Below are 13,529 nucleotides of genomic sequence, written 5' to 3'. Positions count from 1 at the left end.
CCACCCTTTTAGCAAACTGGTACATTTACTGTGGTTAGGAATTTATAAATATACTTCCTATTCAAGATACAGTCACGGACTGAAAATACATAAGCTTGAAGTAGCCTTGTGAATGTGTTGTAATTCATGTTACACGAAATAAAATTTCAATTTTGAGGAATGTATGCTGTACATTCAACAGAATATTCATTATAACTCATTGCCACATATTGTGTAAAATCAAGTTATGTATTACTCAAGGTGTGAACAAACTGTTTTAAGACAGATGTGGTGTGGTGGCTCATGCCTATAATCCCAGTACTCAAAGAGTCCGAGGTGGTAGGATTGCTGAGTTGGAGGCCAGCCCTAAATGCATTGTGTCAAGAAAAAAGCGACACGCACATGTACAAGTGTGATAGTACATGCCATTGACACTGCCTGAAGATCACAAGTCCAAAGTCATCCTTAGCTATAGTCTGAGAGACCAGCCTAACAAAAGATACTTTAAGTAGTGCCTTACCTTAGTAACTGGACTCACAAAATTATTTTATATTCTAAGATTAATTAAGATTAAGAGTGAGTACCACACTACAATCAGTCCCTGTGTATATGTGAGAGAGCTGCTTGTGTAATGAGAACTGAATGCAGGGCACTACACATACTAAAATTAAACGCTCATCCTGAACTATACTTACAGCCCTATATTATTATTAAAAACAAGAAAATGAAGCTCCACACTAGGTTCCCACCATGTATCTGAAATCAGATCAACCACAGGTGAAGCTTTTAAGAACAAGATTAAGCAATAGGAGCGCAATGGTATTGAAGGAAAGTCTAGAGTGCCCAGGATTAAGGACATAGGTTAAGGATTTGCAAGGTATTTTAAACTTCCTAACTTGAGAAACGGTATTGAAAAATATCAACCACAAGAAAAAATGGACAAGAGTAAACACATGAAAATGAAGCAAGTTATTAGGAACACAGAACAAACCATCTACTGTCGGTCCCCAAGCCCTGCTTTCTAGAGCTAAAACAAGAACATACATCAATGGCTAGCCAATGCTAACTACAATTCAAAAAAACTACGGGCCAAGTACTTTGTGCCAAGGGACAACACAATAAATTCAGAACAAGTCTTTCCCTTGGTAAGCATTTTATTGAGTATGCATAAAATAGGTTAACAAAGTAGAAAAAAAGAATATCCAAGATGAAAGCAATGTCAACACAGGAGGAGTGGGAACATAAAGACCGAAGTAGGCAGGACTCAAACTGGCCATAAAGGCACTGTGGCATATCAAGAAACGCTATCACGTCCAACTGGACTCAAGATGTTCCCCACTTCTCTTGTGCTCTTTTTTATCAGTTGGTGCTGCTGATACTCCACCCAGGGCATCAACCAATGTGTGCAAGATGGGACTCTTAGATTCTGCGCATTAGTTGGCAGGGAACAGAATTCACTAGTCAGTAAGGAACTAAACATTTTAAGTCAGTCAATTCTGCTAAGGCCAACGCTTGAAATGCAGTGGTTTGTTTAGTGCATTTAATAACTAGGGTCTACAGATATGAAATAGGCCTAGAGTTTTAATAAAACAGCCTTTGCCCCCACTAGGAAAATTATACAGGCATTGGCATTTACCTATACGTTATATTACTTATTGGGGCAGCTAGAAATAGTCAAATGCCTCCATCATGTACTACATTAACAGACGGCAAGCCCAGCTGAAGATGCGTGCAGTCAGAAGAGTCAAATTTTACTGATAGCCTTTCCTCCTTAGAAGGCTGTGGCTCAGAAAGCTTTTATTATATTTTTCCCTGAAAACAAAGAACTTTGGTCAAACCCAATTCTTAAAGAGCCATCACTTCTGTCTCTGAACAGGCAAAATAGTAAACTACAACCAGAAACAATTTTAACTTCTGAAATGTACACTGGAAAAATAAACCCATTTCTTATAAACTTATCTAAACAAAGCATCAAAGGAAAGATGACTGACTGAAGCAGCAGCTTTATTTGACACTACATCCTAAAGTTAAATCTCTAAGATTCTGTAACAGAAAGACATTTCTTGAAAACATTCTCCTTTCCCTGTTGCCAAGTATTCCCAGCTACTAACACCTATCTAGGTCCTTGAATATCCATTTTTTCCACTCAGCCTCATTTTATTGCCATGTCTTCTGATTATTTAGTCCCACACACCATCCCTACAACACTATGTTTTATTATAACCCAACCTTTGCTAGGTTATGTAGCAACAGCCGAGGAAGGTATTAAACCTTAGCCAATTCATCTACACCTTGACTAAAGACTGAGGTTAAGTATTTAGGATGAAATGACTTTAAAATGTCCAAACAATGAAAGGGTTGTAAGGTAATTCACTTATGGATTGCAGTCTTAACTGGGCATTTGGATGCATGGAAACTGTGAATCCAGTTATTCCTACAAGTTTGCACTATTCATTTTAACTTGGTTTCCACAGTATTCATTATACTTTACAAAGTACAAAGCATTTTAGCTTATCCATGTCACTGTTTTTTCAAACCAACCACAAATGCTCCACCAATACGGTGAGGACTGATTGTTGGAAAGAATTTTAACCAGCAAATATCTTATCAAATAGTCTGCTAAGCACCTGTTAAAATATAATCACTTTTCAGCAGAAATGCAGCATATGCGCTTTTCCACTTTGAATAAGATAACTAAATTTCTAATCAAAGAAAGGCTACTTCTGTTTTCCAAACATTAAAGACCACCAAACCATATACACTAACACTAATCACGATGACCACTTCCAGAACACAGGATAACAAGATCCCAAGTACTAGGACCTACTTCTTGAGTTCAAATTGTAATCCTTTAGTTTCATTTATTTAAAAACCTATTAATTAGACAAAATCTTGTGACACTAACTACAAAGTCCCTTTTACTTTTAACTCAACTAATCAATGGGGCAGATAAAAAAACTTTGGTAGATTTGATTAACAGCACAAAATAAGGTTATCCGAACTGATGAATTTATTGCTGGTCTGAGGCTTGCCTTGTTTTACACTTCAGTGGAATTTACACTCTCTCCAGAAATGGCAGGTATCAACACTTACAGGGTCCTAATAGTGACCTATTCAATAAGGCAATCATCTTGGTAGCAAACTTTTATTTAACGAGCTTCATAAAAAGCCAACATAATTGAAAAATTGGGTTCTCCCTCTAAAGCCTGCAGTATCCAAAGCTTCAAACAGTTAATTTAAAAATAAGCAAACAAAACAGAACCCTGCAGCAGATTCTGCTGCAATATTAAAAAAAAAAAAAATCTAAATGAGCTTAATCTTTACAAAAGTTATTTTAGGCTCAAAGGCTATAAAATCAAAATTATCTTAATTCTACAAAGAAGGGAGAGGGCGTCATACCACCATTTTAGAACCTCATCTGTTTCTCATTAAATTTGGCCACAAATTAAATTCCTGTGTTCCCCTTTCAGGACATCCTCTTGAAGAAGAGGCCAAGTACAAACTCGGAAGAGTAACTGCCTAAGCAAGTAGGAAAGTGTTCCGTTATAGTGTGCAAAGAACATAGAGTTCAGGGTTAATCTCTGGAACTTGATCTGGACCTTGAACGAGATCTAGAACGGGACCTGGAAGCTCTTTTTGGCGGAGGGGACATGGAACGAGCCTTTGAAGGTGGAGCAGGCTGAGGTGAATGGGATCGAGACTGGCTTCGGGATCTGGATTTTGACTTTATATCGCCTTTTCCATTTTCTTTGGGGGACCGAGAACGTGACCTACTTCGGGACTTCCCATACTCATCCTTAGATCTGCTTCTTGAGTGTGAATGGGAACCCCGATCAGACTTGGGCTTAGATTTGCTCTTTGATCTGGATTTCCTGCCTTTTGAGCGGGACCGGGATCGACCTTTGCTCCGCGACCTAGATCTGTGTAAGAAAAGCCAGATTTCTTTCAGTATCTTGTCAGAAAACATATGTACTCCACCAACAGGTAAAATTAAGAGACCCAACACCACATTATTTACCGGGAGCGACTTTTTGAGATACTTCGAGATCTACTGCGGCTACTCCTGCGACTCCTACTCCGTGACCGTCTTCTAGACCGTGATCTACACACAAGAGACAGTGACATTTTAATCTCTTTAAGAATGCATTTGTACTACTCAGCTGTGGCTGAAGTATCTGCTTACTACAACCAAGAAAAGCTGCAAGTTCAATTAAGCAACAATGAAAACTACAAGCCGCCCCAGCATCTCATGTTACCTGGATCTACTTCCAGAGTAAGAGCGCCTATGGCTTGTTCGTGGCTTATCTTCAATAAGCCTAATATTTCTGCCATTTATTTCTGTGCCATCCAGTTTATCCAAAGCACGCTTCATGTCGGAGTAGGATCTAAATTCAATTACACCCTCATTTGTGCGTTCTTTGTGGGCATCTGCATAAGTCACCTCTCCTGCTTGCCGCATGAAATCCTAAAACAGTAAGACTGATAAGCCCCAGGAATCTAAAGCACATCTATGTAGCACTAACTCTTAAGGAAATGACTGCCCACTGTCATTTAAACCCAGGCCATACCTTTAAGTCCTGCCAACTGCAGCGACTAGAAAGATTTTCTACAATAAGCCTGTATTCTGTACGAACAGGTGGTCCATATTTGTCTCTGCCAGAAGTTCTCCGACTGCTGTATCCACCTCCACCACCTTTATCACACGGAGGGAGTAATTAGATGCATTGCAATGACAGGTACACATGTTTTTGAAAGTTAGTACAAACATAGCAACGTTTATTACTGGAGTAGGACTTTGCTATTATACTGCTAAACCCTCGATACATTTGTGATTTGCCACAAATTAAATTAAGGGCAAGTCAAATAGACTAAATCCAACTAACCCTCTCCTACAATCTGTTAGAGAGTGACTGCTCCTTTATTCAATTTACCTCGCTAAGTTTTATTTTACAGAACATTGTAAAATATAAAACTTAACTGATTACATGCATTTCTACATTTTACAAAAATGTTTACTAGTTACACTAAGTACTTACATCACAGTGTGAGGTTTTTGGTGGTGGTTTGGCCACAAAACACGCAAGGTAACAGTCACCTAGTTCAGATTAACCAGTTTTGTCTAACCCTTGGAATCCTCACCATCACCCTGCGTCTAATGGCAAAAGGCTGCTGTCGTCATGGCTTCCGGTAAGGTCAGCCAAAGGGTCATAGGGCAAGGGTCACACAATGTATGGAAAAGCCAAGGCCAATCAGGAAAGGCAGTCATCTTAGCCTCAGTGGACACAGCCTCAGCCCCATTGGTCACTTTTAAATTGAAACATCAAGGACTTGTTAAAAAGTTTGAATTCAACATGCAACAATTTCAACAATAAACATTTCACATAACCAAAATCCCCCCAACCCCCTCCCAGTAACATGCCCCAACTAATTCAAATGCAGCATAAAGCTTATTTACATTTACTTTGTGGTGCTCTACCACATTAGTTTAAAATGGCATTTTCTTTGGCCCTCGCCAAGTCTCCCACCTAAGACTTATGCTTCAGGCTCCGCCCCTCTCCCCGCCCCCTGCCCCACCTCCACCCCAGCTTTCCTCGAAAACTTCCTCCACGCTAGCTAAAGCACTGACAGATAAGCAAGGGGGAAAACTACAAATACAAGCAACCCTCGCTTTCAATGCGGGCAGAACCCACGTCAGTGCCAACGAGGGCCAATTGAAGCCACCCCTTCCAAACTTAGCCACCCGACCCAATCCCCGCGCTCCGGTGTCCCATGGCTACCCGAGCATGCGTGGAGGGAAGAGGGGCCCCGGGAAGACCCAGGGCCAACGACCCCCTGCCTCCGCGCCTGCCCGGGTTGGGGAGGTCCCACCCTGCACCTGCCCCCGCCCCCCCCACCCCGCGACTGCACCCGCCGCCCGCTCCCGGTACCCAGGACGCGGAGCGCGCGGGGGTAGAACTCACTGCGGCTTCCGTAGCTGTAGCCGTCGCGGTCGCGGCGCGGGCCCCGGGCGTGCTCTACGATCACGCGCTCGCCGCACAGTTCCTTGCTGTTCAGCTCGTAAACGGCGTCGTCGGCGTCGCGGGAGTCCTCGAACTCCACGAAGCCGTACCTGAGGAGGGGCGGAGCGCGGGCCGCGCACCGGCGGCGGGCGTGTCGTTAGCCGGCGCCGCGCGCTCCCGCGGCCTCCCCCCCCACCCCGACCCGCGCGCGCTCGAGGCGCCGCCGCCATTTTGGAGGCCCTGCCACGCGGCGCCGCGGCCTTGGTCGGCTCGGTCCTTGGGGGGGCTTCCCTCCGCCGCGGGGCGCGGACCCCCAGACCCGACTCACCCATTTTTGAGGTCGATCTCGAGGAGGCGGCCGTAGCCGCTGAAAAAGCGCTGGATGTCCTTCTCGCGGACGTTGTAGCTCAGGCGTCCTATGTAGACGCGCGGCATGGCCGTGGCGGGTGGGGCTCCCGGGGGCTGGCTGAGGTGCGGCGGGCCGCGGGGCAGGGCTGCGGTGCGGGTGCGGGTGCGGGGACGGCGAAGGCCCGAACACGCGCCTCACACCGCAGCGGCGGCCGAGTCAGCCACACAATGGTGCGCGCGCGCGCGCCGGCCTACGCTATAAAGCGTCCGGGGGGGCGGGGCGCGGCGCGTGACGTCGGCGCGCAGCGCGTCCTCCTCCCGCGCCGCGGTCGGCTCCCGGGAGCGTGGCCCGGCCGCGGCGCGTGCGGGGCTGGGGCGCGAGCCGGCCTCGCTCCCGTCCTGCTCGCCTGGCGCTCGGTACCCGTCTCCGTGCCCAGCCGAGACCGGGGGCCTTTGCCTGGTGGTGCCTTTTAAGAAACTTGCTCTCGTGCCCAAGCACGCGGAGAGCGGTCTCTGTTTCTCATTGGTTCCCAGGGCCGTCCGTCTAGGCCATTTTAGCCTCTGATTGGTTTCCTAAAAAAAAAAGGAGGTTGCGCTTTCCCTTCAGCGGTTGGCTCGCACTGGTTTCGGTGGGAACGTGCTCTTCTTGGACGCGGTCAGTTCCTTAGTTTCTCAGCCGCGGGAGATCTGGCCGGGGAGATCGTCGTGACCAGCGAGGCAGGTGCTGTGTGGCGGCGGGTCTCGGTGACATCCTTCATTCTGCTCCAAACGCTGACAGCTCTGAATCCCGCGCTCACCGCTCACCGCGTCTGCTCACAAAGGGAGCGTGGCAGGGCCCCGCGCACCAACAGGCGGGTGCCCTGAAGGTTGAGTCAGACCTGGCGGTCCCCCAAGAACACCGAGCCCCTTCCCTAACCACACTACCCTTAACCAGGTTGCCTCGGAAGGCACGGTATTTATGTGGCAGAAATACGCACTTAGGAGTTTATAACGCTGTAGAGCTAGATAAACAAAACACCCCCATTCCGGAGTAAATTTAACTATCGAGGAGCATGCCTTGGGGATACTCAGAAATTTACTTAAGTGCAGCAAAGGAGTGGCTGGAGAGGTTAGGAAACTGAAAGCATGGCATGGTGTGATGGAAGCTGGGAGAACAGACTGTCACTGAGTTACCTGCTCTCGAAGCAGGGCATCCTCAGTCTTTCCAGCTAAGGTGGGAAGGAGCGATTCCGTCCTCTAGGGACGGACAGGCAACGTTGATTGTAGCGAATGGGGAGTGAGTTAATACTAGTATCTAGTGGGGAGAGGTTCTTAAATAACGTTAGAAATATAAAAAATAGGGGCTGGAGAGATGGCTCAGAGGTTAAGAGCACTGCCTGTTCTTCCAGAGGTCCTGAGTTTAATTCCCAGCAACCACATGGTGGCTCACAACCATCTATAATGAGATCTGGTGCCCTCTTCAGGCGTGCAGGCATGCATGCAGATAGAACACTATACATAAATAAATAAATCTATCTATCTATATATATAAAATACGGGTAGACAGCTTTTTAAAAAGAAAATACTCATGCAACGTATTTACAGTGAATTCAACAAATAAATTTTCTCTATCAAATTGTCAATTTCTTTTATCATCATCATCATCATCATCATCATTATTTGGTTTTTCGAGACAGTTTCTCTGTCTAGTTCTGCCTGTCCTGGATCTTGCTCTATAGACCAGGCTGGCCTTAACGCACAGAGATTCGCTTGCCTCTACCTACTAAGTGATGGGATTAAAGGCTGTGCCACCACCGCCAGGTCAAATGGTCACTTTCTAAAAATGTGTTAGAACTTATTATTTGTGGGCTGGTTAGACGACCAAAGCAGGTAAAGGTGCCTGCTGCCAAGCTTGAGGACCTGAGTTTGATTCTAGAGACCATACTGTAGAAAGAAAAAACCAACTCAAGATATCCTGTGACCTCCACATGTGTGTCATGTTCCCAATAAATAACTAAACGTGATAACACATTTAAATTCACTATTTGTAACAGCAAATGTGTGTGTGTGTGTGTGTGTGTGTGTGTGTGTGTGTGTGTGTGTGTGTGTATACACACACACACATTTGTATATCTGGATTCCATGTGAGAAAAAAAAGTCTTTGTCAGTTCATCCTATTACCATCCTTTGTTCCCTCCACATAGTGCCCTTTCTACATTCATGACCCCCCCACACACACCTAGTTTCTGAATATAAGAGCACACATGGGATACTTTTCTACAGCACCTCGTTAGATGAGCAGCACTGTGGGGGCTTGTGACTTAGCTTGGCACTTTGGAGGAACAGTGTAAAGGTGAGGACAAGTGTGCGACATGAGGATTTATTATTTCCCGTTTAGTGGCTTATGGGGAGGGAAAGGGAGCTGAGCTGGGAGGATTGCCATGGGTTCTAGATCAGCCTTGGTTACTGTGAGACATTGTCTGAACAACCAGGAAGGGAGGGGGTAGTTGGGAAAGTGCTAGCCGCAGGAGCTTGAGGACCTGTGTTCGATCCCCTCCAGAAGAATGACACCTAAAGTGACCCTCGCCCCACACTTGATGCACATGTTCACAAGTGCACTCATACACTTTTGCACACTTACACAAAACCAAAATGCCAAATAAAAATAAGAATTGGGCCGGGCGGTGGTGGCGCATGCCTTTAATTCCGGCACTCAGGAGGCAGAGCCAGGTGGATCTCTGTGAGTTCGAGGCCAGCCTGGGCTACCAAGTGAGTTCCAGGAAAGGCGCGAAGCTACACAGAGAAACCCTGTCTCAAAAAACCAAAAAAAAAAATTAAATAAATAAATAAAATAAAAAAAAATAAGAATTGGATGGAAACTCTACTGTGTTTCCTGTTTCTGCAGCTTTTGGACAGTCTAGTATGGAACATCAGAGCCTCCTTACTGATGAGAACCATTTCCTACAGGTGTACTCCCCCACCTCCCATGCTTACCCATTGATTCTGTTTCCGTGTGGAATCCCAACCAACACAGCTACCCGAGAGCATTGTGTGGAATGGAGTGAATGTAATGGGCTGCTCTGGGCATACCATGCAGACCTGGAAGGTGTCTGTGACAGAGTTAGGAAGAATTACTAGTCAGGTAGGCTTCTGAGGTTTGTTTGACTGGGAGACAGGGGTAAGCATTGCCAAGCCAGTCTAAACCCTTGTTTAAAGACATCTGAGCCAGGTGTGGGGTGCACACCTGTAATGCCAGCAGGATCAGGCTTCCGAGCAAGAGGATCAGTCTACTTAGCAATGTACTGGGATATGGGTCGATGGTGAGAAGGGCATACTGCTCTTGCAGAGGCTCTAAGTTCATTTCCTAGAACAAAAGGCAAATGGCTCACAGCTGCCTGTAACTCTAGCTCCAGTGGGATCCAATGCCTCTGGCCCCTGTGGGCCTCTGCACACACAAGCACACACACACTTTTAGATAAAAATAAATATTTATTAAAAATCATCTGTGCTCCTGTGCCCAAGAAGCTACTGATGATGGCTGGCATTGATGACAGATACACATCAGCCAGGAGCTGCACTGCCAACTTGGGCAACTTTGTCAAGGCCACCTTTGATGCTATCTCTAAGACCTACAGTTACCTCACTCCTGACCTCTGGAAAGAGACCAAGTCTCCTTATCAGGAATTCACTGACCATCTTGTGAAAACCCACACCAGAGTCTCTGTTCAAAGGACCCAGGCTCCAGCTGTGACCACCACATAAGGGCTTTTATACAAGAAAGATAAAGTATTAAGTCTGTTTAAAAAAAAATCTTCAAATATGCCCCAGCACTCAGGAGGCAGAGGTAGGGCCATCTCTGTGAGTTCGAGGGCAACTTGGTCTACATAGTGAGTTCCAGGTCACCCAGGGCTACATACTGAGATCCTTTCTCAACCAAACAAGCATCCCTAAATAAAATAAAAAATTTAAAACATTTGTACAAGATCCATTTAGAGCTGGGTTCCTCAGACTGCACACTGCTGGCGTTCAGGGCCGATCATTTTTTGTCGTGGGCTGTCCTTTGTGCTGTGTGGCATTCAGCAGGCTGCCTGAGCTCCGCCCACTCAGTACCATTAGCTTCCTTCCATTTTCAGAGTGACTGAAAAAATAAAAAAGTCTCAAGCCCTCAGATAGTGATAGATGCTGCCGAGGGACAGAATTGCCCCCTGTAAAGAACTGGTTCTGACTGGGAGGACTGGACCTGCTTCACTTGTGTTTGTGTGGTTAAGGATTAACTGGGGTTCTCAATAAGATGTCACTGGACAGTGAGGTTGCCTTGCCTAAGAGCAGACGTATGCTGAACCAGTTAAAGATGTGATAGTATCTGGATATGCTGAGGGCATTTAATGGTTACAGTGTAAACATACAATTTTTGTCATACTAAACACACAAATCTGGACCTACAGCACCCAAGCCCATACCTGGCAAAATGCTTCCAATATGAACTTATAAACAAGCTCTGTCAATGCTGCATGGGAAAGCATGGGGGACCTGATAGACAAGTCCGCAAGTTGTTACAAGGAGGATGCAAACTCCGAAGAGGATGAGCTGCAGAGCAGATCCAAGCATCATGTTCGGAGAGTTCGATTCCTGTCTGTATACAATTTGTGTGCTGCTGGCGACTGAACCCAGGGCTTGGTGACTCCTAGGCAAGTGCTCTTCCGCCAAGCTCTACCCTCGGCCATCAACTCCTCTGTACACACCTTAAGGCTGCTGTAGCAAAGGACCAGCGATTCAGTGGCTTAAAACATTCCAAATCTGTTACCTTCAGGTCTGGAGAAGTCTGCTCTGGTTTCCAGGGCAAAAACAAGGGCGTCGTTGTGACCTTGTCTTCTGGAGGCTCCAGGGGGAGAATCTATCCCTTTCGCCTTCTCCAGTGTCCGGAGGCTTTTTGCCTTCTCTGGCGTGTGGCTCCTGCTGTTTTCAAAGCTATTGACCTGATGGAATCTATTACACGTGTCACTTGGACTCCAACACCAGCTTCCCACTTGTCCCTCTCTGAGCCAGTTCTCTCTCTGTGTGTAGCTAGTGTTTTCCTGTCTTGCCCACAGTCAGGACAAATCTTTGTTACCCGCCAGTCCCACAGCCACTCAGACCCAACCAAGTAAACACAGAGACTTCTATTGCTTACAAACTGTATGGCCGTGGCAGGCTTCTTGCTAACTGTTCTTATATCTTAAATTAACCCATTTCTATAAATCTATACCTTGCCACGTGGCTGGTGGCTTACCTGCGTCTTTACATGTTGCTTGTCCTGGCGGTGGCTGTAGTGTCTCTCCCCCCTTTTTCCTGTTTCCCCAGTTCTCTCTCCTTGTCCCACCTACACTTCCTGTCTGGTCACTGGCCATCAGTGTTTTATTTATATAGAGTGATATCCACAGCATCTGTGGACCCTGGTGATGACATCAGGCTCGTGGGCATAAATCAAGACAAACTCCCCACCTGAAGCTGCCTAAGGTAAAGGCCTCTGAAAAGTTCCCTTTGCTACGCAGGGTGACTTCCGGAGGTTCCAGGGATTAGGATGTAGACATCTTTAAGCGAGGGAACATTTTGCTTAACATGGGAACTCTGAAACTGAGTCGAATTCAGGAAAAACAAGTAGGGGGTGGTGGCTAAGGAGGCAGAGGAAGAACCCAGCTCTCAAGAATGAGTATCACAGATGGTAGAAACAGGAAGGACTTCAAGGAACTAGTGGTACTAAGTTCATAAGCTTTGAGCCAGCAACCTCACACCTAGACATCTATGGGACGAATAAGAGGTCCAGTTTGTCGACTGGAGCACAGTATGCTCATCCCAGCTCTGGGATACTCTCTGTTAAAGAGAACACAGTTCATTCATTCACCAAATGGTGATTGTGTGAACTATTCTCACCATTGAGGATTCAACTATGCACAGGTCCCAGCAAACTAGAGCCTTAGCCACAACTGGTCCGCTACTCGTTTTGTAAATAAAGTTTTATTGGCATGCAGACACATCCATTCACTTACATAGGGTCTACGGCTTCTCTCAAGTTGTAAAAGTATTGCATAGTTATTGTGTTGGAGTAGTTGTTACCAAGACTGAAAAACTTTAAAAATTTATTTAATTAAATTAGTTAATTTTGGGGTCAGGATCTCACTATGTGGCCCTGGCTGGTTTGAACCTTGCTGTGTAGATCAGGCTAGCTTCAAACTCACAGAAATTCACCTGCCTCTGCTTCCTAGTTGCTGGGAATAAAGGTGTGTGCACCACCAAGTTCCACTTTATTTTTTAAAGATTTCTCTGTCTTTTAATTGTGCATTCGTGTGCACACGTGTGTATGTGTGTAAATGCCCATGGAGGCCAGAAGAGGGCATCATGTTCTCTGGAGCTGAAGTTGCAGGCAGTTATGAACAGTCTACTGTGGGTGCTGGAAACCGAACTCAGGTCTTCTGGAAGAGCAGCAAGCCCTCCTAACCACAAGCCACCTCCCTTGAACATGCTAGGAGAGGGTACTGCACTAAGTTAGGAGAGTGCCTAGCCCGAATATGCTACTGTCTTTGATTCTGTATTGTTCAGTAACAAAACAAATGGCTTTAATATATACCTGAGGCCAGTTTTGTAGACCACTTAGAATTCTGAAAACTCAAGCTCTTTTTATGACTATTTTTGTATGGTGCCCGTGGTGCAGCCTCCCCCCCCCCCCCCCCCCCCCGCCGTGTGTGTGTGTGTGTGTGTGTGTGTGTGTGTGTGTGTGTGCGCGCGCGCGCGCTGCATATGAATTCTGGGCATGGAGCTCCCCCAGGGCTTTGAGCATGCTAGACAAGCACTCTACTTTGGCCCTTGACTACTTTTTAACAGCAGTTGGACAGGTTCTATATACAGCTGTGCTCCATCAAATCTCACAGCCTTCCCTGCCCTTATTCCACCAGCTTCTCTCTTGAATGTGACAACATACACCCACCCCAGCCCCTTTTCATTGAACAGCTCTCCCTTTCTGGAACATTCTGTCTTCTGGCTTGCTTCCTGGCTTCTGCTTTCTGCTCAAAGTTACCAGGGGAGCCTCTTTATACCCATGCATCTTCCCCTGACTGTGTCCTCTTCCAGCCACGCCCCCTGCACTCTGCATTCTCTTCTGTTTTCTTTTTCCTTGTCACATTTACGGCAGCTTCATCAGAGCACTGATGTCACGTTTCTTTCTCTGTTCTCAGTACCTAGATGAGCCAG

The 13,529-nt window shown here is 46.2% G+C and overlaps 1 protein-coding gene across 1 annotated transcript; it reads right to left on the bottom strand.

The window, feature by feature from the left end:
- Positions 1 to 1,505: 1,505 nt before the first annotated feature.
- On the bottom strand, positions 1,506 to 6,574 carry Srsf6 (serine and arginine rich splicing factor 6). The gene is made up of 6 exons (XM_028868399.2): positions 6,307 to 6,574; positions 5,940 to 6,088; positions 4,548 to 4,672; positions 4,236 to 4,444; positions 3,998 to 4,081; positions 1,506 to 3,899 (listed from the first exon to the last, which is right to left on the bottom strand). The coding sequence occupies exons 1-6, from the start codon at positions 6,411 to 6,413 to the stop codon at positions 3,554 to 3,556; spliced, it is 1,020 nt and encodes a 339-aa protein (XP_028724232.1). The 5' UTR covers positions 6,414 to 6,574; the 3' UTR covers positions 1,506 to 3,553.
- Positions 6,575 to 13,529: the final 6,955 nt, after the last annotated feature.

The sequence above is a fragment of the Peromyscus leucopus genome, chromosome 4, assembly GCF_004664715.2.
Source record: "Peromyscus leucopus breed LL Stock chromosome 4, UCI_PerLeu_2.1, whole genome shotgun sequence".
Taxonomy (NCBI): Eukaryota; Metazoa; Chordata; class Mammalia; order Rodentia; family Cricetidae; genus Peromyscus; species Peromyscus leucopus.
The sequence above is the reverse complement of the archived record's forward strand: the minus strand, read 5'-3'. Positions and strand labels throughout refer to the sequence as shown.

What these genes read in the sequence shown, in the direction of transcription:
- Srsf6 (XM_028868399.2), bottom strand. Translation starts at nt 6,413, where the DNA reads ATGCCGCGCGTCTACATAGGACGCCTGAGCTACAACGTCCGCGAGAAG. An exon ending in CTACAGCTACGGAAGCCGCA is followed by an intron (nt 4,673 to 5,939) that starts GTGAGTTCTACC and finishes CGTGTGATAAAG; the next exon opens with GTGGTGGAGGTGGATACAGC. An exon ending in TACTCTGGAAGTAGATCCAG is followed by an intron (nt 4,082 to 4,235) that starts GTAACATGAGAT and finishes TCTTGTGTGTAG; the next exon opens with ATCACGGTCTAGAAGACGGT.